At 45.7% G+C, this 27,492-nt stretch overlaps 1 protein-coding gene across 3 annotated transcripts in view; it reads right to left on the bottom strand.

Moving 5' to 3' along the window:
- trabd2b (TraB domain containing 2B) overlaps nt 1–26,184 on the bottom strand; it is a 75,064-nt gene extending 48,880 nt beyond the window's left edge. For all 3 annotated transcript variants that reach the window (XM_041839431.1, XM_041839432.1, XM_041839433.1), the window contains exons 1-2: nt 25,713–26,184; nt 22,076–22,645 (exon numbers count right to left, since the gene is read on the bottom strand). In XM_041839431.1, coding sequence (XP_041695365.1) covers nt 22,076–22,645; nt 25,713–25,820 — 678 coding nt within the window. In that variant the 5' untranslated portion in view covers nt 25,821–26,184. The remainder of the gene's footprint in view (nt 1–22,075; nt 22,646–25,712) is intronic.
- Between the last annotated feature and the right edge of the window lie 1,308 nt (nt 26,185–27,492).

Here is a 27,492-nt window from a genome sequence, read left to right as displayed (position 1 = left end):
ATGTCATTCTCTTTCTGACCAGTCAGCATCAGATAGATACGCTACACATACTGAGACAGAGGGGCACTGCTTCATTCGCTCAGATGCTTTCTCCGGTGAGATACATTCAGCCTCTTGCGAATTGAAGGAACTTTATGAAACACAGAGAGATGAAAGAAAAATTATTTTGTATGTTTTTGTCTTTTTTCGTCTTTTTTTCTTGGTAAATTTTTTGGGGAAGCCTGGCATCCATGAATACACGCCATTGCTGGAATCCTTACATCGTAACGCAGCAGGAGAGAGTGGTTTTGTCGCTATATCACATTCAGAGATCGATGTATAACCAGTCATTTAAAATAATTCAGCGATTTTAAACAAAAAACACTTTTTGTTTGTCATAGATGGACAATATTAATATGAGATGAAAGGCGAGTAACTAACGAGATTAGGAAGCCAAGCAAGACCTCTGTGAGACGTTCACAGCGATGGGGGCAGACGTTTTGATCAAGCGACACCTTTAGAAAATATGTACATTTTCTGTAACACTAAATATACAAAAATGTATTTTACAGTTATAAGGAAGGTGAAATCTTATAGTTAGACATTTTATAAATGTATTATGCTATATTTAGAAAAAAATATGTCATTTCAAGCCTTACTTATACAGTTTTGTTGAATAGGAAATACATTAGATAAAATATTTCATATTATTTATCATATTTGTACTGTGTACTTGAGCTTGTGTCCTCAAAAGTGACTACATCTCAGCAATTCATAACTATTTTTACCAGAAAGGTGAGATTTTATCCTTTCTTGGAGTATGCAGCATTTTTAGTTACTGTATATGGCCCTCTCATGATCAATAATTACTTTTGGGGATTACTTAGATTACATTTTCTATTACATTTAGTTAAATTTAAGAAGTTATAAGGCAAAAACTTAAATAACGCGAAAGTCTAGCAACCCAAAGGTTGAGTGTACAAATCTCACTACAGACAACTTTTAGCTAATTAGCAACTACTTACTACTTTTTAGCTACTTTGCAACTACTTTGCATGTTAACTAACCCATCCCCTAACCCTAACCTTAACCCTTTAACCTAACTCCTAACCCTAAACTTAACCATAACTCTTAACCCAGAGTCTGTGAGTCTATGAATGTGTGTAACTGTCTTTACTGTGCATGTGTCTGCGTGTACATGTGTGTGTGTGTGTGTGTTTGTGTGTGTGTGTGTGTGTGCGTATGTTTGTGTGTGTGTATGTTTGTGTGTGTGTGCAAAAATAAATAAAGTCGCACACTAATAATGCTCCCAAACTTTTAATGGGTATAGCAACCAACGTTTCGGCATGCAGTGGCTTCTTCAGGGCTGTGTGTGTGTGTGTTCGTGTGTCAGCAACATGCTTTTGTGAATTTGTGTGTGTGTGTGTGTGTGAGTGTCCCAGGCTCAGAGTGTGTGAGTGGTGGTGGTTGTCGTGGCTCCACGCCGGCGGTCTGTAGAGCATTAATGACATAGCCATGCCCCGTACACACAGGCATGTTGACCACAGCTGTTAAACAACCATGTTTGCTGGAGCTCACATGAAATGCTGGGGCCTTTTACAATGCCGGGCCAGGAGGGTAGGGGGGCAGAGGGGGGAATCAGTGCTCCAACACTGCTGCGTCCTCCCACAAATAAATACCCTCATCACCACAACCATGTGAGTTAACATAACACAAAAACACAACTGCGTACATAAAATACACACATAATGTTTGTTGTAAAGGCAGAGCAGAGGCCTTTTCTGCCAGAACAACAGCAACACGCATCAGAATGTTTACCCAGATTTTTTATCTATAAAGGTTAAGAGAGAATGCTCTCTTTCCTCCTCCCTCCCTCCCTCTCTATTGCCCCCTCTGTCTCCCACTCTCTCTCTCATCTTTCTCTACCCCCTCTCCCCCCTCCACTTCTCCTTCTTTCTCCTGGTTCATTTCAGGCCAGTCAGTTGCCCATGGAGAGGGGCCAGGAATGGCCATGAGTCAACAGACTACCATAGAGCTCCACTCTAAACCACTGTCTCCAGGGGGAACCTCGTATTTACAGCCCTCGCTCCCCTTCAACCAGAGATCCTCATTTGCTTTTACACACACAGGGCTGCAGAGAGAGATCCCTAAATGTCTGATATTCAGTATGACACCATGACTGAGAGCAGTAAACAGTGGAGAAGAGGAGGAGAGGAGGAGAGGAGGCCTGGCGTCTAGTGGTGAAGGGAATCGAAGGATGAGTTGAGTTGTTAGATGCCTTGGTTAGTGCTGTGGTGGCTGGCTGCTGGGGCCAAGTGGATAGGGAGAGGTGTTGGTGTGTGTCATCGTCAGCAGGAGCGTCAGTGTGTCGGTCACACAGCGCCTGTGAGGCGTGCATCATCAGACTGGAGGGCTGATGGTGACAGAGACACATGTTTATCATTGAGAGGATTGGGGGGATTCCTTTCATCTGAGACTGGCTGACTGTTCCCTCACTCCCTGCCTGACCTTTCTACCTTTATCTCCCTCCCTCCTTCCCTCCCTCCCTCCCTCCCTCTCCCCCCGTTCCACTTTCACCCATCTGCTTTTTATCTCTGGGTAGATAGACAGGGTGGAGTGGGATGATGGTGGTTGGAGCAATGGTGGAACTGGGATTGGGAGGAGGTTGGCTATTAAAGACGCACTCCGGGATCTTAAGCATAACAAATTCGCAACATATTGCACAAATAGTATTTGTAACATATTACACGAATTGGATGACGTAGTACACAAAAAACGGGTACCCATTTTGGCTAGTGAGCACCACTTTCAAAACTATTGGCCAAAATGATTTAAAAGTTTGAGAGTACATCTTTAACCCTTCTTATTAAGCTGCTATATCTCATTCATTCCTGTCTGATTTGAAGATGTTAGCAGTGCGTGCGTATACGCATGTGTGTACTGTACTGTACTGTGTGTCAAAATAAGTGAACCACGGCTGTTTGCCTCCCCAAAGAAATGCACACAGATATTTGGCACGGCTGAACGCCATCCCCCCAAACCCAATACCCCCACCCATCCCATCCCAACCCTCCCCAAACCCAACACCCCCACCCATCCCAACCCTCCCTAAACCCAACCCCCCCCACCCATCCCAACCCTCCCCAAACACATACACACTCATAAACACGCACGCACACTCGTCACTCACAAGAGCTGTCAGTCCCTGTTAGGCTTGGCGTTCTCATTAGCAGACGGTTTAGATCCCCTTTCAGAGGAGCTGAACTCAGGACCTTTCCCCTGAGCACTTCCAGAGAGAGATAGAGGCCAACGGAGGGAGGGATGGAGGGAGAGACAGATAGAAGAGAGAGAGACAGAGGGAGCCAGAGGAGATGGAGAGAGAAAGGCATCTTAACTATTGGGTGATACTCCTCCTAGTATCATCAACACCATTATCCCAGAAACCCTTAGACCCACTCCAATTTACATACTGCCCCAACAGATCCACAGATGATGCAATCTCTATTGCACTCCACACTGCCCTTTCCCACCTGGACAAGAGGAACACCTACGTGAGAATGCTATTCATCGACTATAGCTCAGCATTCAACACCATAGTGCCCTGAAAGCTCATCACTAAGCTAAGGACCCTGGGACTAAACACCTCCCTCTGCAACTGGATCCTGGACTTCCTGACGGGCCGCCCCCAGGTGGTAAGGGTAAGTAACAACACATCTGCCACACTGATCCTCAACACGGGGACGCCTCAGGGGTGCGTGCTCAGTCCCCTCCTGTACTCCCTGTTCACCCATGACTGCATGCCAGGCACGACTCCCACACCATCATTAAGTTTGCTGACGACACAACAGTGGTAGGCCTGATCACAGAGAACGTTGAGACAGCCTATAGGGAGGAGGTCAGAGACCTGGCCGTGTGGTGCCAGGATAACAACCTCTCCCTCAACATGATCAAGACAAAGGAGATGATTGTGGACTACAGGAAAAAAAAGAGGACTGAGCACGCCCCTATTCTCATCGACGGGGCTGTAGTGGAACAGGTTGAGAGCTTCAAGTTCCTTGGTGTCCACATCACCAACAAACTATCATGGTCCAAACACACCAAGACAGTCGTGAAGAGGGCATGACAAAGCCTATTCCCCCTCAGGAGACTGAAAAGATTTGGCATGGGTCCTCAGATCCTCAAAAAGTTATGCAGCTGCACCATCGAGAGCATCATGACTGGTTGCATCACCGCCTGGTTTGGCAACTGCTCGGCCTCCGACCGCAAGGCACTACAGAGGGTAGTGCGTACGGCCCAGTACATCACTGGGGCCAAGCTTCCTGCCATCCAGGACTTCTATACCAGGCGGTGACAGAGGAAGGCCCTAAAAATTATCAAAGACTCCAGCCACCCTCGTCATAGAATGTTCTCTCTGCTACCGCACGGCAAGCGGTACCGGAGTGCCAAGTCTAGGTCCAAAAGGCTTCTTAACAGCTTCTACCCCCAAGCCATAAGACTCCTGAACAGCTAATCATGGCTACCCGGACTATTTGCATTGCCCCCACACCCCACCCCAACCCCCTCTTTTACGCTGCTGCTACTCTGTTTATTATTTATGCCTAGTCACTTTAACTCTACCCACATGTACATATTACCTCAATTACCTCGACTAACCGGTGCCCCCGCACATTGACTCTGTACCGGTACCCCCCGTATATAGCCTCCCTACTGTTATTTTATGTTACTGCTGCTCTTTAATTATTTTTATTATATTTTGTTATTTTATTCTAAATGATTTTAACTTATCTATTTTTTACTTAACACTTCTTATTTTCTTAAAAACTGCATTGTTGGTTAAGGGCTTGTAAGTAAGCATTTCACTGTAATGTCTACACCTGTTGTATTCGGCGCATGTGGCAAATAACGATTTGATTTGATCAGCCTCTCACCAGAACTCTACTGTCTGTACTCTCACCCAACACAGACAACTTGTCTGAGACAAGCTAACTCAAGCCCAGAAATCATGGACAGCACATCCAGTAGCCTACCTCAGTATCTTACGTAGTTTAAAAAAGCGAATTAGTTTACTTGAACAGAGAATCTATTCTGTACTTCTAAAGTAGACTGTTGGAAAATGTGTCTTCATCAAAACTCTGCCTAGATTACCCCAGAGTATATCAAAGGAAAGCGGGGAGAGAAATCAAGCTTAGGAAAGCACATTTCACCTTTTGAATAATGTTACTTTAAGTTTCAATAACATTCCTTCCAAATGAGCCTCAAAAGAACCCTTGGCTGATTGAAAGGAATTTATTTGTGTTTCCCTTTCGAGGAGAAAATGGAGTTCTGAGACTAAGCATCAGACTGCGTTTCAACTGCCAAATCAGCAGGCACTGGCTGGGCACTGCCCTCAAACAATGATCCTGGGTCCATTGCCATTCACTGGGTTTCAACCCAAATGAGGGAGAACTAATGACTGAAACTGATCCAAGAGCAATGGTTTTGACCCACCCAAGAGAACATACAGAAGCAAGCCTCACTTACAAGAACACACACCATGAAAGAGATGAGAGAGCGATAGGTACTCTAGTATCCATTCAATGAATGAGGTTCAACCTGTTCCAAAAACATCTCCCAAACTGTGTGCCCCTGCTTTAGAACCCCCTTCCTCAGCAACCCCAAGCTCGCCACCACAGTGAGGACTGATGGAATTCTTTAAATATCTAACAGACTGAAACCACACTTCACACGTTTTACTTCTAACTCTTTTCCCCTCCTTTTAAACTGCTGAGGTTTTAACACATAATCAGGGTGTCCCAGATGAGTGCGGTTGGAATGTCGAGGGAGGAGGAGGAGGAGGAGGAGGAGGAGGAGAAGTGTTAAAGCTTAAACAGCCACTTGAACAGAATGGAGCTCAGCAGCTCAGCTCGTCCATGTTGGCACCAGCCCACAACGTGTCGTACAGCGGAGGGCAGTCAGGATCACTAAAGGAGCCCAGCGCTCCCTCTCCGCCTCACTAATAACACGCTCAGCTGAAATAACTATTTTTATTCTCTTCCATTTCATTCTCTCTCTCTCTCTCTCCGTTTCCCCTCCGTTCCCTACGCCTCTTTAAACACTTTGTTTGGAAAGCGCCGAGTCGTCATGGTCTTTAGCTAACGTGTCAGCGGTGTGAAGGTTGGCCTACCAGGTTGTATTGTTGGGGCAGTGAATGAATGGTTCTTAGTGGTGTTTCTCTTCTCCCTTCATAGGGAGATGCTAGGCTGAGGAGCACATTGTCTCCTGTGTAACCATGTAACACTGCACTTTCCCAGTAACACACTGCATGGCACACACATATTCTCCTACTGACAGGACACACAAACACTGAACTTCAGTCCAGCAGAGCCAACAGAGCCTGTGTGTGTTTGTCTCTTACCCTGCTGGTCTGGGTCACACATTACCTCCACAGACAGGGGTCAACGAAACTCTGAGAGTCTGTGTTTCCTGTGAGGGTAAGGATCTGGTTGGGATTGGCCCGGTAAGACATTAGGAAAAGTAGACGCATGCACGCACGCACGCACGCACACACACACACACACACACACACACACACACACACACACACACACACACACACACACACACACACACACACACACACACACACACACACACACACACACACACACACACCAGAGCACAGGTCACTCAGCTTTCACATTTGTCCCCACGCATCCCGGATGACAATGTCAGAGGTGTCAGAGCCTCCCCATTTTCGCACCCTAACTCCCCTGACTTCCCTGGCTGTGACCTATGGACTCTCCACACAGTGGGTTCAATGGGACGGTTCCTCCAGCTGTCAGTCTCACTGTATGGTACAGTACATCTGTTCCAGGTAATACACATGCACCACATACACTAACTGCAGTTCAAAAGTGATTCATGACTGTCTGAACATTAATTGGAACTTTGAAACAGAGACAGTCTTGTGAGAACAAAAGCATACAGTATCAATGTGATGATATTATGTCCTTGAGGAGTTTTGTGTATGGTGTAACTAACCCTATGACTGTACACAGTGTGTTAATAGGGTGTAATAAAGGTACAGAGAGTGTACACAGTGGGTGTAATAAAGGTGTTGTAATGTAGTAGTCATGTGTCAGTGTGTAAGAGGGGAAGCTGCAGGTGAAGAGGGTCCCGGGCCCCTGGGACAGAGCAAGGAGTCAGCAGAGCAGGGAGTCCACACGCTGTCTGTCGTCACCCCCATCCTATCTCCATCCCGCTAAATACTCAGGCTGTTAGCAGGCATTAAAAGGCCATTCACACCACTGGCGCAAGTGCTTGAGTTGGCTGCCACCACAGCTGAGCATAGGCTTTTGGGGGGGGTCTGCTCCACTCAACCTCTCTCTCTCTCTCTCCCTTCCTCTCTCTCGTTCTTCCTCGGCTTTTGGCAAGGCAATAAAAAAGGCATTTCCATTCCAACTCTCTTTCCCTATCTGTGAGCTTTGCTCAGAGAGTTTTGTCTGACAATGACATATACACATGTAGTGTCTTTAGGATTCAGTAAGCTGTGTTTGAGGGTATTACCTGCGAGTAGCAACAGTATGTACATATATCAAAAAGAGGGGATTTGCTAATGCTTCTCTGTAAAATAACAGGGCTTGAGCTCTAAACGGTTCTGGCGTTCTCGGTCTAGGCCTCATATTTTTCATATTAAGAGATCTGTAAAGTTGCTTTGTGACATAAGAGCCTGTGGCCACATCCGCTGGCATCCAACAACGAGGACAGGTCTCCATGGGCCCCCCCAATTGGCTGACTGACCATCATAATAAAGCCTGAGCCAATCAGGGACACAGGCCACATACTGTAAAGCTTGCTACAGCCCGGAGCCATGGGGGCACAGCCAGGGCTATGGTGAGAGGGTTGGTTATGGATAGCTTCGGCTCGGGCTGAGTTGGGCATTCGCCTTGGGTGGCAAATGGAGAGATGCTGTTACTCAACCTTTTCCTCCCCCTCCTCTCCTCCCCTCCCCTCTCCATCCTCCTCTCACCCCAGGCAGGTGGTCTGGCATTGGGCTGACAGGGGCATCAGAAACCAATTACCCCGGCTGCTTACACATTTGCTTTTCGGAGCCATGCTAAACTCACATATCTGAATGGGCCTGCATGCTCAGACGCTTTCTTACTTCCTCTCCCTCGCTCTCTGTCTCCTTAGCTTTACTGCAGGAATGCTGATGGTGTGTGGAGTCTACTCACTAAACTGAGATTTATCTCCTTTCTCTCGAAAAGTGTCTGTGTTCACAGCATAGTCATATAGGCTATGGTACAAGGACGACTGGACAAGTAACACTATACTAGGGTATCTACACAGTGTCTCTGCTGTTTGCATGTACTGTGTGTGTGTGTGTGTGTGTGTGTGTGTGTGTACGTGCTGCAATGTGTGTGCACGGGTGTGGGAATGCATGTACTGTATAAGTAAATTGCTCCACCCCATCACCATTAATCCATTAGTCCATCAAACTCTTTCCCACACAGGCCCACATCTGTGATTCAGACAGCACAGAAAACACATTCACCTCAGAGCCCTGCGAGAGCCCTGCAAGCCGACATGTTTCCCTGCTAATCTGTTTGCACAACTCTGGTGGAACCACAGGCCAATTACCCATCACATGACGCACACCACAGAGGCAGCTTCAGAGAGGCAGGCCTGACAGAGAGAGGTGAGAGAGAGCCATGGACCCAGCTTACAGTACCTTAGCAGGGATACATACAACCCCTCTCTCATGTTCTCTACTGATCTTTCCTGCTCTCTCCTTCTTTCCTCTTCTCTCTCTCCTGCTCTCTTTTCTGGTCTCTCCTGTTCCGGCCAGCTCTCTCCTTCTCTACCCTCCTATCTCCCGCTCCTCCCCAGCTCTCCCCTGCTGCTCTCACCCCTTCTCTCTCCTTTTCTCTCCATCTCTCCCACACTGTCTCCTGCTGTCCTCTCTCTGTTTGGGGATATAATGACATATATAATCCCTCAACAACCACTGTCCTCAGGGACTACGGCTGTAGGAATCTTTTAATAAATTTGATTTCTCAACTCATTTGCCTTCTATAAACGCTGCCATATGTTTGATATATTTCAACTGTTCCAGCGAGCACAAAAGAGAGGTAGAGAACGTTTGCCTTGGGAGAGGGGGAAAAAAACACACTGGTGAATGACAGGTGAAATTGAGTGGAGAGACAGAGGAGAGAGAGGAGAAAGCGGAGAGAAATCGCACAGCAGAGAAAAGCACCATCTCTTTTGTTTTGGCAAAACCTGCCTAGCGGGGAAAGTAAAAGGTTTCCTGTGTTTCTTGCCCTTTCTCTACTTCTCTTTTCCACATCCAAATTGAGTCATTTATTTTCCTTTCTTTTTCCTCTTGCTCTGACTGAGTGGCGTGGGTCTCCTGAATCTTCTGCTCTTCTCCTTCCCTATTATGTTTCTATCTCCTATTTCTGTATATCCTCTTTTCTCTCTCTCTCCTATTCTCCTTTGCGCTCCCTCCCTCCCTCCATTCTCTCTCCTCTCCCTGTTTCCTTGCTCTCAAGGTAAGGCCTATAGAGGTCACACGTCAGCAGAAGGGGAGCCAACATTCCATAATCCCAAATCCCAGCTCTACAACTGACCTGAACAATTGAGCACAACCACTAACCTGCGCTCCACCATTGAGCCAGTCACAGGGAATCATGTACGACAGCAGAGAAGGTAGGGAGGGAGGGTGGGTGGAGGGATTGGGGGATGAGGGTCATTTGAGGGGCAGGGAAGAGGGTAGCTGACTAAACTCAACAGTTTCTGATGAACTCCACCAACAAGGTTGATCAGAGACCAGGGTTTGTGGATTTCAGCTCCAACTACATCGATTCTCCCAAGGTCAATACATCAAAAATTTTAAATTATGAAAAGGTCAATATATTTTTTAACAATTATTTTGTACCTTGAACCTATGTTTGTCCTCTGTAGCTGCGTGCCTTTCTTTGTTTGCTGAAATCCATACTCTTAATAAAACCTTAATCAAATGCAACCACCGACAGTTTCCTTATTGAGATTTAATTGGCACATTACATTAACATTTATTGAAAAAGTATGGATTTCAGCAAACAAAGAAAGGCATGGAACTACAGAGGACAAACATAGGTACAAGGTACATAATAATATATATTTTTTATATTGACCTTGGGCGAATCGATGTAGTCGGAAATTCAATTCACAAAGCCTGGTCTCCGCTCAACTCCGTTGGTGGAGTTCATCAGAAACGTCCTTCACCATGGAGTTGAATTTAGTAAGCTAAGAAGAGGGCAACCTACTCCCTCAGTCAATTCAATCTGGCCCTAAGCAGTACCTGGGAATAAAACTTTGAAAGGTGAACCCGAGGCCTGAATGCGGCAAATTCCTGAACTCTTCCGCCAGTGGCGGGAACATGGATGTAGAATGTGTTTATTGTCCAGAGATTAGCAGTTGGGGTTTTAACAAAGTGAAACATTTTCATGGTCGCAGCATTTTTTCTGTATTATTAAGCCTCCCCATTGAGGGCCTGAGCTGTTGTTTTGGCATGGGTTTTCAAAACGCTACCCCCACTCTCAACTGTGTTCAATCATATTTCAAATGCACCAAACATGCACACACGCACACACATCATTAGGTATGCACATACACATGCAAACACGCACAAGTACACAAACACACACTCCCACCCCCAGACACACTATGAGGTCATGTATTCCAGTTACACCCTTGCCGATCCATCAGAGCCGGGGATGGGGAGTGAAACATGACCTTCCTCTCAGATCTCTGTGAAAGATCTCCTCCTTACTGATAACATTGTGTTAACACTGGTGGGCACTGCAGCTATCCCTTCCAGCCCTGACCTTTCTACTCCATCACTGGGTCAACCCAGAGCCAAGCTGGACCCAGGGATCAACGTGTTCTCATGAAACTATCCATCAACGAAAATAACTTTAACTGAGCCGAGTGCTTATATACAGGGATGAATAGGGTTTGGACTAACTGCTCTGCTGTAATTTCTCCCCACAGTGCTCAGTGAGTTGGTACCAGTGCCTGTGTGTTTGAGGCCTTGTTAATGTCAGTGGAGCCTGCGTCCTGCCCTCCCTGCCTCCCTGCCTGCTGGCCTGGGGAGGGGCAAGGGGACTAGGGGGGGCGGGCGTCGATCCACGCGGTTGCGTGGGGGAACAGCGGGAATCAGTGGATTTATGTGCACCCCAGTAAAAGTTTATGAGAGAAGCTCCGTTTCAAGAGCTCCAACTGGCGGGTTTCACATCAGTCTGTGGGTTGGGGTGGATGGACGACCTGAGTCATCAACACTCTGACTCTGTTAGTGGCAGTAGAGGAATTGTCTGGGGTGTGACCTCAATCAGGACTGATTCAACAAAGAAAATGGCCAGTCTAAGAGCATCCCTGCTTAACCAATCATCATCAAACAGTTATGGACTCCTTCCTTAGGGATATAGGTAAAGACTCAAAGACTCAGAACTGAGCCATGAGTTCGACTTCCTCTTTAATAATACACATGATTGGTACAGAGGTGCAGAGTCAGGCATCAGACGCTTTGAGAGTGTTGAAGGGGAAGGCGGTGAGGTGGGGTGAGGTGGGGGTGAGACGGGGGTGAGGTGGGGTGAGGTAGGAGTGGGACGGAGGTGGGACGGGGTTGAGATGGGGGTGAGGTGGGGTGAGGTGGGGGTGAGACGGGGGTGAGGTGGGGTGAGACAGGGTTGAGACAGGGTTGAGGTGGGGCTGAGCGGAGCTGAAGTGCTCTACTGAGGTGTTTATAACTGGGGACAGGGCACAGAAGGCAGAGGAAACGCATGGGTCATATTAAAGCAGGGTTCAGTGAGAGGCCTCCACTTATGCTCCCCTAAGCCCTGACAAGCCTGCCTATGAGGGTGACACACACACACACACACACACGCTCGCACACACACACACACACAAACACTTCATTTCTCAAGGGTAGTGATCTGTGACTGTGAGCATTTGTGCACAGACAACAACACACCAACACCAAGTCATGGAGCAGCAATGTTAATTGAGGTGGTTGTAATATATGTGATTTGGATCTAAGATGGTTATCACGCTCTGACAGACAACAGGGTTCCAGGCAGGGAAACTGTGGTTGCTCAGGAGTCACATTCCTGTCTGCGATCAATCAGCCGCTACCTCAGACAACCCAATCCAACCCACCCTGCCTGGAAAAAACATGCCCCTGCCCAGAGGCACAGCGAGACCACCTCCAAATCCACTGTTTTGTTTCCATTGTTTTGTTGCCCCTAGACTGATCTGCTTGGCGTTCGTTACCCATGTTCTCATTGTCTGTGTGTGTACACGTGTGTATTTCACTGCATGGAAAGAGAGACAGTGTCAGCTATGAGAGAAAGAGCAGGCATAGGAGGAGGATGATCCATAGCGTGACGCAAGGCCATTAAAACAAAGGTAGGAACCACTGTTCCGTTTGAAACAGGAATGTGGGATAGAAAAACGGGATGATTTTGGCACTGGGAACCCAATGGTATGGGATAGCACTCTATCTATCCTACTCTGTCTCGCTATAGTGGCTACCTCAGCAGCAATTTGCTCAATGACAATGTAGGGACGACAGGGATATGGTGTTTCTCAAGACGACAGGGATATGGCTCTATGGAGTAACCATAGAATGGAATAGAATAGAGATACTAAGTCTTATCCTTGACCGGCAAGAAACTGACCAACTTGTGTCTTACTGAACCTACAGTATATGACCCGTATTCACCCCATCTTTTTTATGTCCTGTAGCTACGGTCGTCACTCCCACCACTCACGCTACATCCACATCTGGCCTCTCCTCCTCACTGAGTTCCACCGTCAGCCTCTGTTCTGGCCAGTGTATAATAGTCTAAGTGGTTCTGGGTAGCAGAAGGGCAATTTAGTCATTAAGAAGCCAATTAAGTAATTAGAGCGGTGGTTGGCCCTCCGCCTGCCAACGGGGCCAGGAGATATCCTGTCTGATACGTGTTGCCAGGCAGTGTTCTACATATTTGTACTAGGAGTCATACAAGGCTTGACATCATCCTCTAACGTCACTCGTAAAGAGGATGGATGTTGCACGTCTACCAGTGTTTCCATTGGGGGTTCTTTCCAACATTGTAACAACATAGTATCAACGTAGTTGCAGAGTCGTAGTACCAACCATAGCGGATACATAGTAGGAGAGGCCTGGTGTTTGAACTATACTCTCCTACTCTTCTGTTCTGTGTGTTCAGATGTAGGTGTGTACAGTTGAGCAGTGGGACAGCGAGAGCCCCAAGACATGGAGAGCGAAAGAGAGAGGGAGGGAGCATGGAGCCAAAAGGAGCCAGGTTAGGGAGCAGAGGAGACAACTGTGTTTTCCATCACTTGTCTCCAGGCCCTGCGGCCAGAGGAGTGCTCCAGACCCATCCTAACACATCAGCCATGGAATGTAAATATTTGACTATGGACCAGGTCAGATGTTACCTAATTCCTCCCTTTAAATATGCATTCTTTATACGAGAGCCATCTAATAAACACACTGAGAAGTGTTCTGTCATGATTTGATATGACACCCGGGAGATGTGTGTTTTGAAAACAGCTTGTCTTCGTTAGTGCTCTCCGTGACCCTGTCGAGACAAGGGAGATCTTTATTTCTCTGGTCACTCAGCGTATCATCTCAGACTCAGAGTATCATCTCAGACTCAGCGTATCATCTCAGACTCAGAGTATCATCTTCAGTTTAACACTGTGTATGCATAGGAAGGCAATAACCCCTGGATATTTTCACCAACCTAACCACAGTATGTGAGAGGCCCATTTTGTATGCCATGTCAGCACAGCAGAAAGTCTCAGCCTAACGTCTTTACTAGAGCAGATAGGGACAACTGAGCTGTGTCAGGGGCAGGGCAGGGCTGATTGAAATGGACATCTCTATCACAGTGCACCACAGGGCACCCCAAGCTCCTGCTGAGGAGAAACCAGATCTGTCCTTGCTAAGGTGAACATGTTAAAGCTGAGGAGACTCCCTCTCCAGGTCACAGTGAACATCGCAACAAGCTCTCACTGTCTCACGTCAGAATTAGGCGTTCATTCATGTTTCTCAAACGTCAAATTTCGAAGTGTTTAAGGTTAAGCTAATGCATTAACTCCCTATTCTTAAAGTTAGGCAATAACTCTGAATAGTTAGGGTAAGGGTTAAAGTTTGGGATAGGCTTAAAACAAAAATATCAAAAACAACTTTCTATCACTGGTTTCGAACATGCAACCTTTCGAATCACAGGTAGATGCTTACACCCATCCGCCATCCCTGTCCGGAATGCCCTTTTAAAACCGACAGCGCTTACTGTTGCCCCTAGTGGCCAGTTTCCACGTCATCTCCCGACGTCCTCAGACTTGGATGGAAGTCGAACACTGACTTGTATCACGGGTGACCTGCCTGGTAAATAGCCCAGTGTGACGACCCTCCCACTCTGTCTGACAAATTATTTCTCTTTGCTCTTGTTTTCCTTAATAGGATGTCGGTGGGCGGAGCCGGGAGGGTCGTCAGTGAAATGGGACACACCTGGGCTCGGGTGTGTCCCGGGGATAAATACACCTTTCCCCCATACATCGAGGAGACTCTCTCCACGCAGACACACTGTTGTTTTTGGGTGTGGCATTTTTGGGGCTTCTTTGTGTTCATTTGTTTTGGCACCTCTCAACAGCCATCATTATCACCATCTATGCACCCATCCACTCACTAATATATTTTTGTTATTTCTTTATCTCCGCGTTGTTTCCCTCTTTGTTACGGGCTTACGAGCCAGTCTGTAACACCAGTAACTCAGCCTGTTCTGTTCTGGGGCCCCAGAAACATTCAGCTCCTAACCCAGAACTCACAGAGTCTCCTCACGGCCCACTGCTCCGCCAGCACCGCCGCCACCTCTGATCCCCGCACAGAGACGGGCGCCACAGCTGTGATGTCATATCCCGCCGACAGGGGCTGTGCTTCAGCTGCAAAATGACCCAGAGTAAATAAATAGGGGTATTTATACACCCGGCCAGAGAATGAGAGACGCAGGCAGCAGAGGCTCTGATCTAGATGTAGATATAGATGTAGTGCACTGAGATGAAGGAGTGGGAGAGAGGAGGCTGTGGTTGTTGTTGACTCTTTCACAAAGCGTCTGCTGGACGGTGACCAGCTTGCACCCCTCTAGACGGCCTGGCTTCCTGCAGGTTCCCCCTCGCTGTGGATAGCGTGCCTTCGAAGAGTGTTTGGTGCTGGCTGGCCCGCCCATCTGTCGGCCTGCATCGCCCTCCACAGCTCTGGAGATGTAACATGCTCTCCCCAAGCCTTTGTTTCCACAGCCTCACTGCTGCCTCACTGCAGCTGCACAGAGAAACCAAAGTGCTATCAGGTCTGTAAGAGCGCCAGAGCTCCATCTGTAGGGCCCAGTGCCAACCTCTCAGGGCCCAGCATCCCAGCCTCCACACTGGCCCCCCTACCACCACCACCCCTACCACCACCTCCACTGCTCTCCCATAGGGTAGAGGTCTTCACGGATCCACCTATACCCGAAAAACCCGAGACCAGATCCGGTACCCGAGCGGGTCCTGATCCAGAATTCTAAATAATGTCACGGGTCTGGGTCGGATCTGATATGATTGTCACAGATCTCGGGTGGATGTAATTTTGTCTGACTTGTCCGGAAGGACCATATACACTGAACAAAAATATAAACGCAACATGCAACAATTTCAAAGATTTTTAATAAATTCATTAGGCCCTAATCTATGGTTTTCACATGACTGGGAATACAGATATGCATCTGTTGGTCACTGATACCTTTAAAAAAAAAGTAGGGGTATGGATCAGAAAACCAGTCAGTATCTGGTGTGACCACCATTTGCCTCATGCAGCGCGACACATCTCCTTCGCATAGAGTTGATCAGGCTGTTGATTGTGGCCTGTGGAATGTTGTCCCACTCCTCTTCAATGGCTGTCATCGATCCAGAGCATCCCAAACATGGTGAGTATGCAGGCCATGGAAGACTGGGAAATGTTCAGCTTCCAGGAATTGTGTACAGATCCTTGCGACATGGGGCTGTGCATTATCATGCGGATGAATGGCACAACAATGGGCCTCAGGATCTCGTCACGGTATCTCTGTGCATTAAAATTGCCATCGATAAAATGCAATTGTGTTCATTATCGTAGCTTTTGCCTTCCCATACCATAACCCCACCAACACCATGGGACACTTTGTTCACAACACTGACATCAGCAAACCGCTTGCCCACACGATGCCATACACGCTGTCTGTTGAAACCGGGATTTACAGTTGAAGTCGGAAGTTTACATACACCTTAGCCAAATACATTTAAACTCAGTTTTTCACAATTCCTGACATTTAATCCTAGTAAAAATTCCCTGTCTTAGGTCAGTTAGGCTCACCACTTTATTTTAAGAATGTGAAATGTCAGAATAATAATAGAGAGAATGATTTATTTCAGCTTTTATTTATTTCATCACATTCCCAGTGGGTCAGAAGTTTACATACACTCAATTAGTATTTGGTAGCATTGCCTTTAAATTGTTTAACTTGGGTCAAATGTTTCGGGTAGCCTTCCACAAGCTTCCCACAATAAGTTGGGTGAATTTTGGCCCATTCCTCCTGACAGAGCTGGTGTAACTGAGTCAGGTTTGTAGGCCTCCTTGCTCGCACACGCTTTTTCAGTTCTGCCCACACATTTTCTATAGGATTGAGGTCAGGGCTTTGTGATGGCCACTCCAATACCTTGACTTTGTTGTCCTTAAGCCATTTTGCCACAACTTTGGAAGTATGCTTGGGGTCATTGTCCATTTGGAAGACCCATTTGCGACCAAGCTTTAACTTCCTGACTGATGTCTTGAGCTGTTGCGTCAATATATCCACATAATTTCCCTTCCTCATGATGCCATCTATTTTGAGAAGTGCACCAGTCCCTCCTGCAGCAAAGCACCCCCACAGCATGATGCTGCCACCCCCGTGCTTCATGGTTGGGATGGTGTTCTTCGGCTTGCAAGCTCCCCCTCTTTTCCCTCCAAACATAACGATGGTCATTATGGCCAAACAGTTCTATTTTTGTTTCATCAGACCAGAGGACATTTCTCCAAAAAGTACGATCTTTGTCCCCATGTGCAGTTGCAAACCGTAGTCTGGCATTTTTATGGCGGTTTTGGCTTCTTCCTTGCTGAGCGGCCTTTCAGGTTATGTCGATATAGGACTCGTTTTACTGTGGATATAGATACTTTTGTACCTGTTTCTTCCAGCATCTTCACAAGGTCCTTTGCTGTTGTTCTAGGATTGATTTTCACTTTTCGTACCAAAGTACGTTCATCTCTAGGAGACAGAATGTGTCTCCTTCCTGAGCGGTATGACGGCTGCGTGGTCCCATGGTGTTTATACTTGCGTACTATTGTTTGTACAGATGAACGTGGTACCTTCAGGCATTTGGAAATTGCTCCCAAGGATGAACCAGACTTGTGGAGGTCTACCATTCTTTTTCTGAGGTCTTGGCTGATTTCCTTTGATTTTCCCATGATGTCAAGCAAAGAGGCACTGAGTTTGAAGGTAGGCCTTGAAATACATCCACAGGTACACCTCCAATTGACTCAAATGATGTCAATTAGCCTATCAGAAGCTTCTAAAGCCATGAAATCATTTTCTGGAATTTTCCAAGCTGTTTAAAGGCACAGTCAACTTAGTGTATGTAAACTTCTGACCCACTGGAATTGTGATACAGTGAATTATAAGTGAAATAATCTGTCTGTAAACAATTGCTGGATAAATTACTTGTGTCATGCACAAAGTAGATGTCCTAACCGACTTACCAAAACTATAGTTTTTGAACAAGAAATTTGTGGAGTGGTTGAAAAAAGAGTTTTAATGACTCGAACCTAAGTGTATGTAAACTTACGACTTCAACTGTATCTGTGAAGAGCATACTTCTCCAGCATGCCAGTGGCCATCGAAGGTGAGCGTTTGCCCACGGAAGTCGGTTACGACGCCGAACTGCAGTCAGGTCAAGACCCTGGTGAGGATGACAAGCACGCAGATTAGCTTCCCTGAGTAGGTTTCTGGCAGTTTGTGCAGAAATTCTTCGTTGTGCAAACCCACAGTTTCATCTGTTGTCCGGGTGGCTGGTCTCAGACAATCCCGCAGATGAAGAAGCCGGATGTAGAGGTCCTGGGCTGGCGTTGTTACACGTGGTCTGCGGTTGTAAGGCCGGTTGGACATACTGCCAAATATTCTAAAACAACATTGGAGGTGGCTTATGGTAGAGAAATGAACATTAAATTATCTGGCAACAGCGCTGGTGGACATTCTTGCAGTCAGTATGCCAATTGCATGCTCCCTCAAAACTTGAGACATCTATGGCACTGTGTTGTGTGACAAAACTGCACATTTTAGAGTGGCCTTTTATTGTCCCCAGCACAAGTTGCACCTGTGTAATGATCATGCTGTTTAATCAGCTTCTTGATATGCCACACCTGTCAGGTGGATGGATTATCTTGGCAAAGGAGAAATGCTCACTAACAGAGATGTAAACAAATTTGTGCACAATATGTTAGAGAAATAAGCTTTTTGTGTGTGTGGAATTTTTCTGGGATTTTACATGTTGCGTTTATATTTTTGTTCAGTATAGATCCGAACATGACCGCTGCAGTAGACAGAGAGAGGGAGAAATGTTATAATTTATGCTGCTGCTCTTTACTTTTCACAAGAGTGGCGAGTGTAGCTTGTTGGCCAATCATAAGTCATCAAAGCGGCAATAGTCTACAGTCATAGAGCCTCCATGAGGGGCAAAAGTTAGGAGATATCTAATCAATGGGAGATGGAATAAAATGATGGAATTAAAAGTTAAAGGAGAAGGATAGGCTACAATGACCAAGAGCCAACAGGTAGGCTGCTACTTTATATTCTGAATGGAGTTGTTGTTGTTTGTTACTGTGTAGGACGAGAAAGCGCATGCAGCCTCAATTAGCCTAGCTAGCTAGCTTAACTAGCTTCTCCCGGTTTGATGCAGTCAAGACATGTACTACCTAAACATATTGGAAGATAAATAATCTAGCTATGGCAGCTGTTATTATACTATAGTGCGAGTCGGCTTGGTTGGTTGCGGTCTCTCGTCTCTCCCTCCTCCCTGTTCCACATGTCACTCGCTCACACTTACAGTAGCCTACACACAGCACGGCCCCTGCTAGAGTGTCACCTCTCTCTACCTCCTCTCCCTCACACTTTATCAGCTCCGGTTAATAAAGTAGTTTAGAAATTGACTTTTCTGCTGCTTCCCTCAGTCGGATCGGACGATGTCTGGATCCAACCAGGTCTATACGAAATGGGTCTAGTTGTTCTCGGGTCAGTTCGGAACAGGTCTCTATATTTAAAAAAATTATTTATGCATATTGGGTGCGGATGGGAAAGCACCATGTCCATTTCGGGAACGGGTCCAACTTTTTGGACCCGTGAAGGCCTCTACCACAGGGTGCACTTCTCACTGTGGGGGAAACTGTTCATCAGTTATACCTCTCATCTGGACAGATCACTTCCTGTGAGGACAGGAGACCCAGGGCGATGGTTGACCCAGTGACGCCACCACCCTGTCCCCATGCTGAGAAACCGAGGGGAGGGGAGGGCACACAGTTCCAGGTCACTGGCTGTGCAGGGGCCAGGTGCCTATGAAAAGACTTATGGCAGATGAAGAATCACCATCAGAGACCCTCTTGGTGAGGCGGGAGTGGCAAGTTACAGGATATTGTAAGCAGCTACGTTTATTGGGAACAAATTATATGTGGGACGGTACGGTTTGGAGCTGTTCCCAAGTCAGATCTAGCCACCACAGAAGAAGTAGAGCTCATGTTTCAGATTAGGGTTCGCACTGACATGATGCACATCAGTCTTTCCCTGCTCTCCCTCCCACACCATCACTTAATCACCATCACTCACTCACAATCACTCCCTCACCATCACTCTCTCTCGCGCGCGCGCTTTTCCTCTCTCGTTTTTTTCAGTCCATCTGTCAGCCTGACCTCATCTTTGTTCCAATCAACCATAGAGAGAGATCCAATCAACCATAGTGTTCAAATTACATCTCAAATTATAATTGACTATAATCGTTTCCATGTCACTTTCATTTCAGGTTTTGAACTCTTTTCATACAATTTGACATGGGGGGTAAGTTGCTAGCTCAAAAGTCCAAAAGTTCATTATGCTACAGAGTTTATTCGAGTTATTCATTATGATTTTATAAAAATAACCTTCAACAACACAAATGGTATCCAACAATACACCTGCCTTATAAAAAGTTCCCTTCCCTGGAACAATAGAAAGGCAGGCAGTCGTCCAACATTTTGTATTGGTGATTTACTCATGTTCTCATTGGAAATAACAGGCATTACACCAAGAGCTTTAACGATAGAGTATTAGCTCCAGGCTGTGGTAATTAGAAATTAGCCCTTATATTATCACTGTATCCTGTATACTACTACACTGAAATGCAGTTCATGCCTTGGCCTTGCAACATTGCTCCGTTGTAGGTCAGTTGTGTTCCAGGTTCCCACACGTGTGTGTGTGTGTGTGTGCGCGTGCGTGCGTGCGTGTTTATGTGTGCTCTTTGACAGCATAGTTAGGAGGTGCTGATGAAAGAGGAGAGGCTGTGTGGGCCTAGTGCCTCTCAAATTAGCGCAGGAGCCCCGCAGCCTGTCACATGGAGGCCTAGGCACGCCAAGCTTCTGTTGCACTGTGTGTGTGTGTGTGTGTGTGTGTGTGTGTGTGTGTGTGTGTGTGTGTGTGTGTGTGTGTGTGTTTAACTATACTTGTGGGGACCAGAAGTCCCCACAAGAATAGTAAACCAAGAAACATTTGACCAACTGGGGACATTTTGTTGGTCCCCACAAGGTCAAATGCTATTTATAGGGGGTTTAGGGTTAAGGTTAGAATTAGTGTTAGGGTTAGTATTAGGTTTAGGGTTAGGGTTAGGAGATAGGGTTAGTTTTAGGGTTAGGGTTAGGAGCTATGGTTAGGTTTAGGATAAGGGTTAAGGTTAGGTTTTGGGGTTAAGGTTAGGGTTAAGGTTAGGGTTAGGGTTAGGGTTAGGGTTAGGGTTAGGGTAAGGGTATGGGTTATGGTTAGGGTTAGGGTTAGGTTTAGGGTTAGGGGTTAGGGAAAATAGGATTTTGAATGGGACTGAATTGTATGTCCCCAGAAGGTCAGCTGCGCAAGACTGTGTGTGTGTGTGTGTGTGTGTGTGTGTGTGTGTGTGTGTGTGTGTGTGTGTGTGTGTGTGTGTGTGTGTGTGTGTGTGTGTGTGTGTGTGTGTGTGTGTGTGTGTGTGTGTGTGTGTGTGTGTGTGTGTGTGTGTGTGTGTGTGTGTGTGTGTGCGTGCGTGTCTGAGAACCAGAGAGCACACGTATGAGTATAAATTACAGGGGAATATCCTCCCAGTCCTAGCACATCAAAGACATGCTTGGACCTCCCAGAGTTAGGAAAAATTGACTTGAGTTGACCTCCCCCTACCATTCCTGGGCCATCCTTAATTTAGACCTCCATGTTACCCTTCCTCTATAGCCCTTCTAAGGAGATATAAAACACGGATACTCCCCATGTTTATGTCATCAAGTAATTTGGTTATTCTGTCCATCTTTAAGTGTTAAGTTACAGAGCAAGATACTAGCAGTGGTAGTATCATAGCACCAAGACAGGCAGTCAGCCCAGTGAAAAGAGAGCTACCCGTCCCACACGCTCTTTCACCTCACACCTTCACTAATTCATGTTACACTTACATCTGTCAACCTGACAACTCGTCAGCTGATTCAGCTCTCATGCCTGTTTGTTTTGTAAGGCTCAGGCACATTAATAACTTTAAAACCATCTACACAGCTTTGAAACATACTGTTTCGAATCATCTTTTTCTCCTCCCATTGTCATCTTCTACATTCTCCACCATCTCCACCATCTCCTCCCAAGACATCCTTTCTATTAAATCTCCAGACCCCCTGCCCCCAGCAGCCAACAAAATGCATCCAACAATCACATATCCCCCAACTCCAATGATCATGTCCAACCCCCACCCCCTCCACAGCCCCCTCTCTTACCTGGGAGAAGTTAAGTCCGTTGAGGGGGTGACACTGCTCCTCCACCCGCTCCACCGCTCCCGTCCTCTTTCCCATGCGGTCAGCCTCCTGGGCCAGGAACAGGTCCAGTACAGGAGTCCCACGCGACCTCACATCTGACTCCGTCAGAGAGTTAACCATCAGCATCACCCACACAGGCCTCTTCCTCTCCCAGTTCCCTGCGATGGCGTTGAAGAGGTAGTCAGCGTACAGCCCCCGGCCCCGCTGGTCCGCCGTCATCCAGTAGGGCATCATGTGCTTGACATAGTCCAGGTGGCGTTTGAGGCGGCGGTACAGGTCCCGGGGCAGCAGGGTCTGCAGGTTCTCCCCGTGGGGCAGCAGCTGGCAGCTGGTCAGCTTGGAAATGGTCAGGGGGTCAGTCAGGTCTAGCTCGAAGAACACGTTGGCGCTGGTCTGGAAGGCCCGTTTGGAGACGTCTGGGATGAAGTCCCACACACGGGTATAGGGCACATGGATGGTCCCAAAGAGATAGGAGGGGGGATAGGGAGATGGGCGCTTCACCGTCCAGAGGAACGAGTTCATGTCGGTTTGCTATGGGGGTGGAGGGGGGTTGAAAGGGAGGATGGGGAGGAGGAGATGCGAGAGAGAGTTTATGACAATCAGCATTTTGAATACAGTAACTTAACTTAAAACAGCCTATTTAGTACATCTGGTTGAGATACAGGTCAATGCAATAGAATCTGTTGAAATGTCAGCTGGAGATAAAGGCAAGGGACTCAATGAAACCTTGTCAGCTAACTTCCACTGTGCTGCTCTCTGTCTGTCTGCTGTTCTGAGGCAATGAGTTTTAGTGAAGCTTTCTCCTTGTAAACAGACCCCAGTGTATTGTTGAGGTGCATAGCTGTGCTGCCAATGCCTCTGTGAAGCTGGGAAGCTTTTCAACAGTTGCTACGGCAGTATAAACATACTGAACCATATAAAACTGCTGCAACCCACCTAACTGGGATATCCTTTACTTGAGGAAATACTTTTTTGCAAAAGCCATTGGGTAGCCTACACAAACAACAAAATGCACACAAATAGGCCTTTGCTGAAAATGTTGTCAAACGTGGCTACTGTATCTGGTTTACTGAACACTAAACTTCTGATCAAATGGAAAAAGCAACGTTTATGTGTCTATTTCTTACAGGGTCCTTCTGCCCTCTCTCCAAAAAAATCCATAGATCATAGCTCTGCAAAACATAAGGCAAACCATTGAGATGCTGGTATGACAGGAATGAGGATGTTTTTTTATTTTTTATTTGGTAGGCTTAGTAGCAGTCTCTTAGCGCAGTTTCGCGGGTCCACCCGTATGGCCCATTTTTATAGCAAATCTCATGCTATTTTATATATTTTGCCATGAGGCTGAGAGAAAATGTTGCTGTCTTAGAACTAATTTCCTGACATTCTACACATTTTGCCAGGAGGCTGAGAGAAAATGTTTCAGTTTTAAAGCAAATTTCCTGTCATTCTAAACATTTATTTCATGTCTTATGATATGTTCATATGCTATCTGGGGGGCCGAGCCCATTCAAATGTTTATTTCTACCCTAATTCAATGAAAACTTCCCCAGTTGTAATTACAATGCCATGCTGCCATTTGTCATTTTAAATTAGATTTTTTAAAGGATTTCAAAACCCTGCCAAAAGGCATTACATCTTTGGAAATATTATTGTTTTTGCAAGGGATTGTTATTGTCATAAATAACATTTGCATAATTTTCTGCCGTAGGCCTAATTATTGCATTGAACTATGTTTTATACTGGAATGTTCGCACATCATCTCACACTTGCAATTTGTGATTAAGACGTTTTAAAACGTTTCTTTGGAAATAATTTTTTACATGACTATAGCTTAAATACAACAAAAGAAATGCATGGATGACGCCTACCTCTCTTACTATTATATTTTGACTATATTTTGGCTATATATTTTGGTGACTTTATACATATAATTTGTTAATCATGAAATCGTCAAAGTCTGTTCGTCAACTTCACGGAGACAGGAAGACTTCTGTACGATCGAATAAGGATAGATGAAGTCCGTTATACTTGACTTGGCCGAGACCTGAGGAGAGCTCCTCGCGCGCTGTTTTCTAGTGAGCACTCGCTCAGGAGCACTGACGCGAACAGTTCAATTTTATTGGGTAATTACTTTTAACACAAAACAGAGAGCTCTGTACTGACGTATTACAAATCACATGAAGGGGGAACAACATATACAGTTAATCCCTGGACCCTGACCACAATGCCATTATAAGATACAGGTTAACAATACCAACACTTTCATTATTTTGTGGACTATGTTGTCGCAATGCTATCAAGTCACCCCTGATCAATATTTTCAATAATGTATATTTAACACATTTGTATTATATTAATAGATTACATCATGCCCCGTTAAAATGAACTGTAATTAACGTTAGTGCTGAAGTCATGTAATTTCAGTTATGATGTAGGCCTATTGCGTTTCTATCTGGGAATTTGTAGCCTATCCAAGCCAGTCATGTAGCCTACGCGTGCGGCACTCACTGTCTCTCTCATGATTCTAATTAAGTTTCTTCTGATTCTTCTCTTGTGCTGATGATAAATTCACACTGAGAGACATACAGACGGGAGCGAGCGCAACACGGCCCTGGCCAGATAAAATAACAATACAATTAATTGAATTCGAATGGGCTGACTCCCTTTGTGAAAACTAGCCCATTCCAAAACTTTGCAAATATGCCAGATAACTGTTTTAATGGGTCGTGTTTCATTTAAACTTAATCCGTTTTGATTGAAAGGTCCTTGCAACTTTTCCAAATAAATGTATGTAAAGTCAAGTCACCCGTTTGTGTTCCCCACTTTCTTTTGTCATATAAACAGGCATAGGGTTGGTGGGCAAGAACCATATTGCGCATGTACACATTTTGCCAGGAGGCTGTTTCCATTTTTCAGGCCCAGATTTATGTGAGGAAACTCAAGAATAGGCTATGTCAAGTATGATACATTATTTTTTGAGGTGCCATTGGAAGCAACTTTGCTGATTGGAAATGGTTTCAATTATAGGCCATGGGCTTTCCCATATAATAATCCCCAATAATGGATTAGCCTAACAATATATGATGGCATAATAATAGCCAAATAATAATAATAATAATAATCATAATAATAATAATATTAATAATAATACATGTGATAATTATACTATAATAATACGGTAGCCTAATAAAGTTGCTATAAACATAATTATTGTTCTTGTTAAACGTGTAGGTAGTTATTATACCATGTCAATATTTCCATGACAATAAAACTCAAAAGTTGTTGTTGTTATTGTTAATTTGGTTGTCATACAAAACCCAATAACTACACAATAGCTCACTATTTTTCTATAGGCCTACCCGTCGCACATAAGACAACTGATTCAGGAACGTTGTGTAAGCAAAGTGCGTTTATTTAAATTGTATAATTTGTTTTAGCCTACTGTGACAGTTGTAGGCTAGACACATAATTTGCAATTAACCCAAAATATTTAGCTAAAAGGCTATCTATCCATTCAAGGACATCTTCATGTGTGACATTGCTTCATGACATTACTGAAACAGGTAAGTAACTGTAACCACCCAGCACAACTCACCGACTTCGGTGGGTCACATTGCCTCGGTCTCTCGCGGGTGTCCCCGGGTGCGACAGCGTGCAAGAGGACGGTAAGAAGGAACCATCGAAGTCCTGGAGGACAGACCATCTCGAGATGAGAAGAGAGTGGTGTCGACAGGCTGTTGTAGATACTTCAATCTTCCCCCTGTCTCTTTCTCGCTGTTTACTGTCTTTCGCCTCCTAACATGTAACAAAATAGACCCGGAGGAGACAGGGTTCGGCTCACATGTGCCATTCGAAAGGAGGGCATGGATCATTCCGACTCCGCCATTCCCAAACCCCAGGCAGCTATTAACGGGCTACGCGTTCTGCTTTCCCTGTCTCTTCTCACTCGGCGCTGTCCTGTGTCAGTTGGTTATTCAGCAGTTGCAGGGGAAAGTTTTCGCAGTGCACTCTAGAAGTTTGAAGCCTGGCTGGTTGAGTGGAGGAGGAAGAGGTGGAACGCTTCGAATATTTCCCCCCACTGCTAAATGTAAGAGGAGGGGAGCGTAGGTTCTGAGAGGAGAGGGAGAGCACACCTTTGCATGTGAGTGAGAGATGATATGGGAGATGGAGTTATACAAACTGTCATCTGTAATTCCAGTGCTTAAAACCCTGCACGAATCAAAATAATGCAATGCCAAATTGCCAACAACTGAAAGGGCAGGTGAGACAATGTTGCAATGCCAGTCTGGTGCCTTTCAAGCCAGGAGTCCTTCAAAACATCTTAATTAGTTATATTAAACATGTCATCTGTTTCTTTTTCATTTGGTTCGCATTTATCACTGTCATTGCATGTTTGACACTTTTTGCACAATACTTTAATATGGGCCCTTAGACCCAGTGTCCCAATCATGAATGATGAATGCCTACAATTAAACATTTCAGTAAAGACAACTGTGAAGAGTGTTTTATTTATTTATCTTATAATAGCCCTCTTAGATATGGTCATCTTGTGTAATTCTGAATGGTTCCGATGAATGTCCATGTTGAGAGACAAAGTTTTCCCTCTCTTCAGGCCACAGTGTCAAAACTCTGCCATGACCCATGTTATTGTCCAAGTGGCAGACAGTGTGACAGAATCAAGTAGCGGGCCATTTATCATGGGAGCACCTCAAACAAGTGTCACCCGGGCCTCCCCTCTGGGCCAATGGCAGAAAGGCCCCAGACAAGCCATTCTTTGTCCTCTGTCTTGTTTTAACTCTCTCTCCTCACTACTCTACTCTCATCTCTGGACGCCTGGTCTGTGTTTGACTCTGACTGTCCTCACGGTTCTCCAACTGGATTCTGGATACACATGTAACAAATTATCTGTTTGTTCTGGGGTTGTTGCTTAAGTGTCTTTTATCTCCCTCTACATTCACATTGCTGAACTGACTCGTGATTGTTTCATCTAAGAACTGATCCCACATCAGTCTACTAAGGGTTTGATTTATGGATATGTCTACCCCACAGTATTGGTATGAAAACATTTTCAAAGTACCTTTTTTCATGCATCAGTGCATGTAAATTGTATATATATAAGAATACCTCCCTCCTAGACTTGGCCTACTCATATCTAATCTAATCCAAATCTACGTATTTGACCTTGCAACTCCTCTTGCAGTTAGTTCTTGTGCAAGACAGGTGTGTGTGATTTCAGTTGCAGACTCCTCTGTTGTAATGTGACCACCTGCAGACACAGTTACCTGCTTTAACCACACCTTGTGAAAGGCTTCTCTTTGAAGGAGGCTGGTTCACATTCTTGGCTGGTTAGACAAGGCTTATGAGCGGCTGCATGC

The sequence above is a fragment of the Coregonus clupeaformis genome, chromosome 20 (genome assembly GCF_020615455.1).
Source record: "Coregonus clupeaformis isolate EN_2021a chromosome 20, ASM2061545v1, whole genome shotgun sequence".
In the NCBI taxonomy this organism is placed as follows: domain Eukaryota; kingdom Metazoa; phylum Chordata; class Actinopteri; order Salmoniformes; family Salmonidae; genus Coregonus; species Coregonus clupeaformis.
The sequence above is the reverse complement of the archived record's forward strand: the minus strand, read 5'-3'. Positions and strand labels throughout refer to the sequence as shown.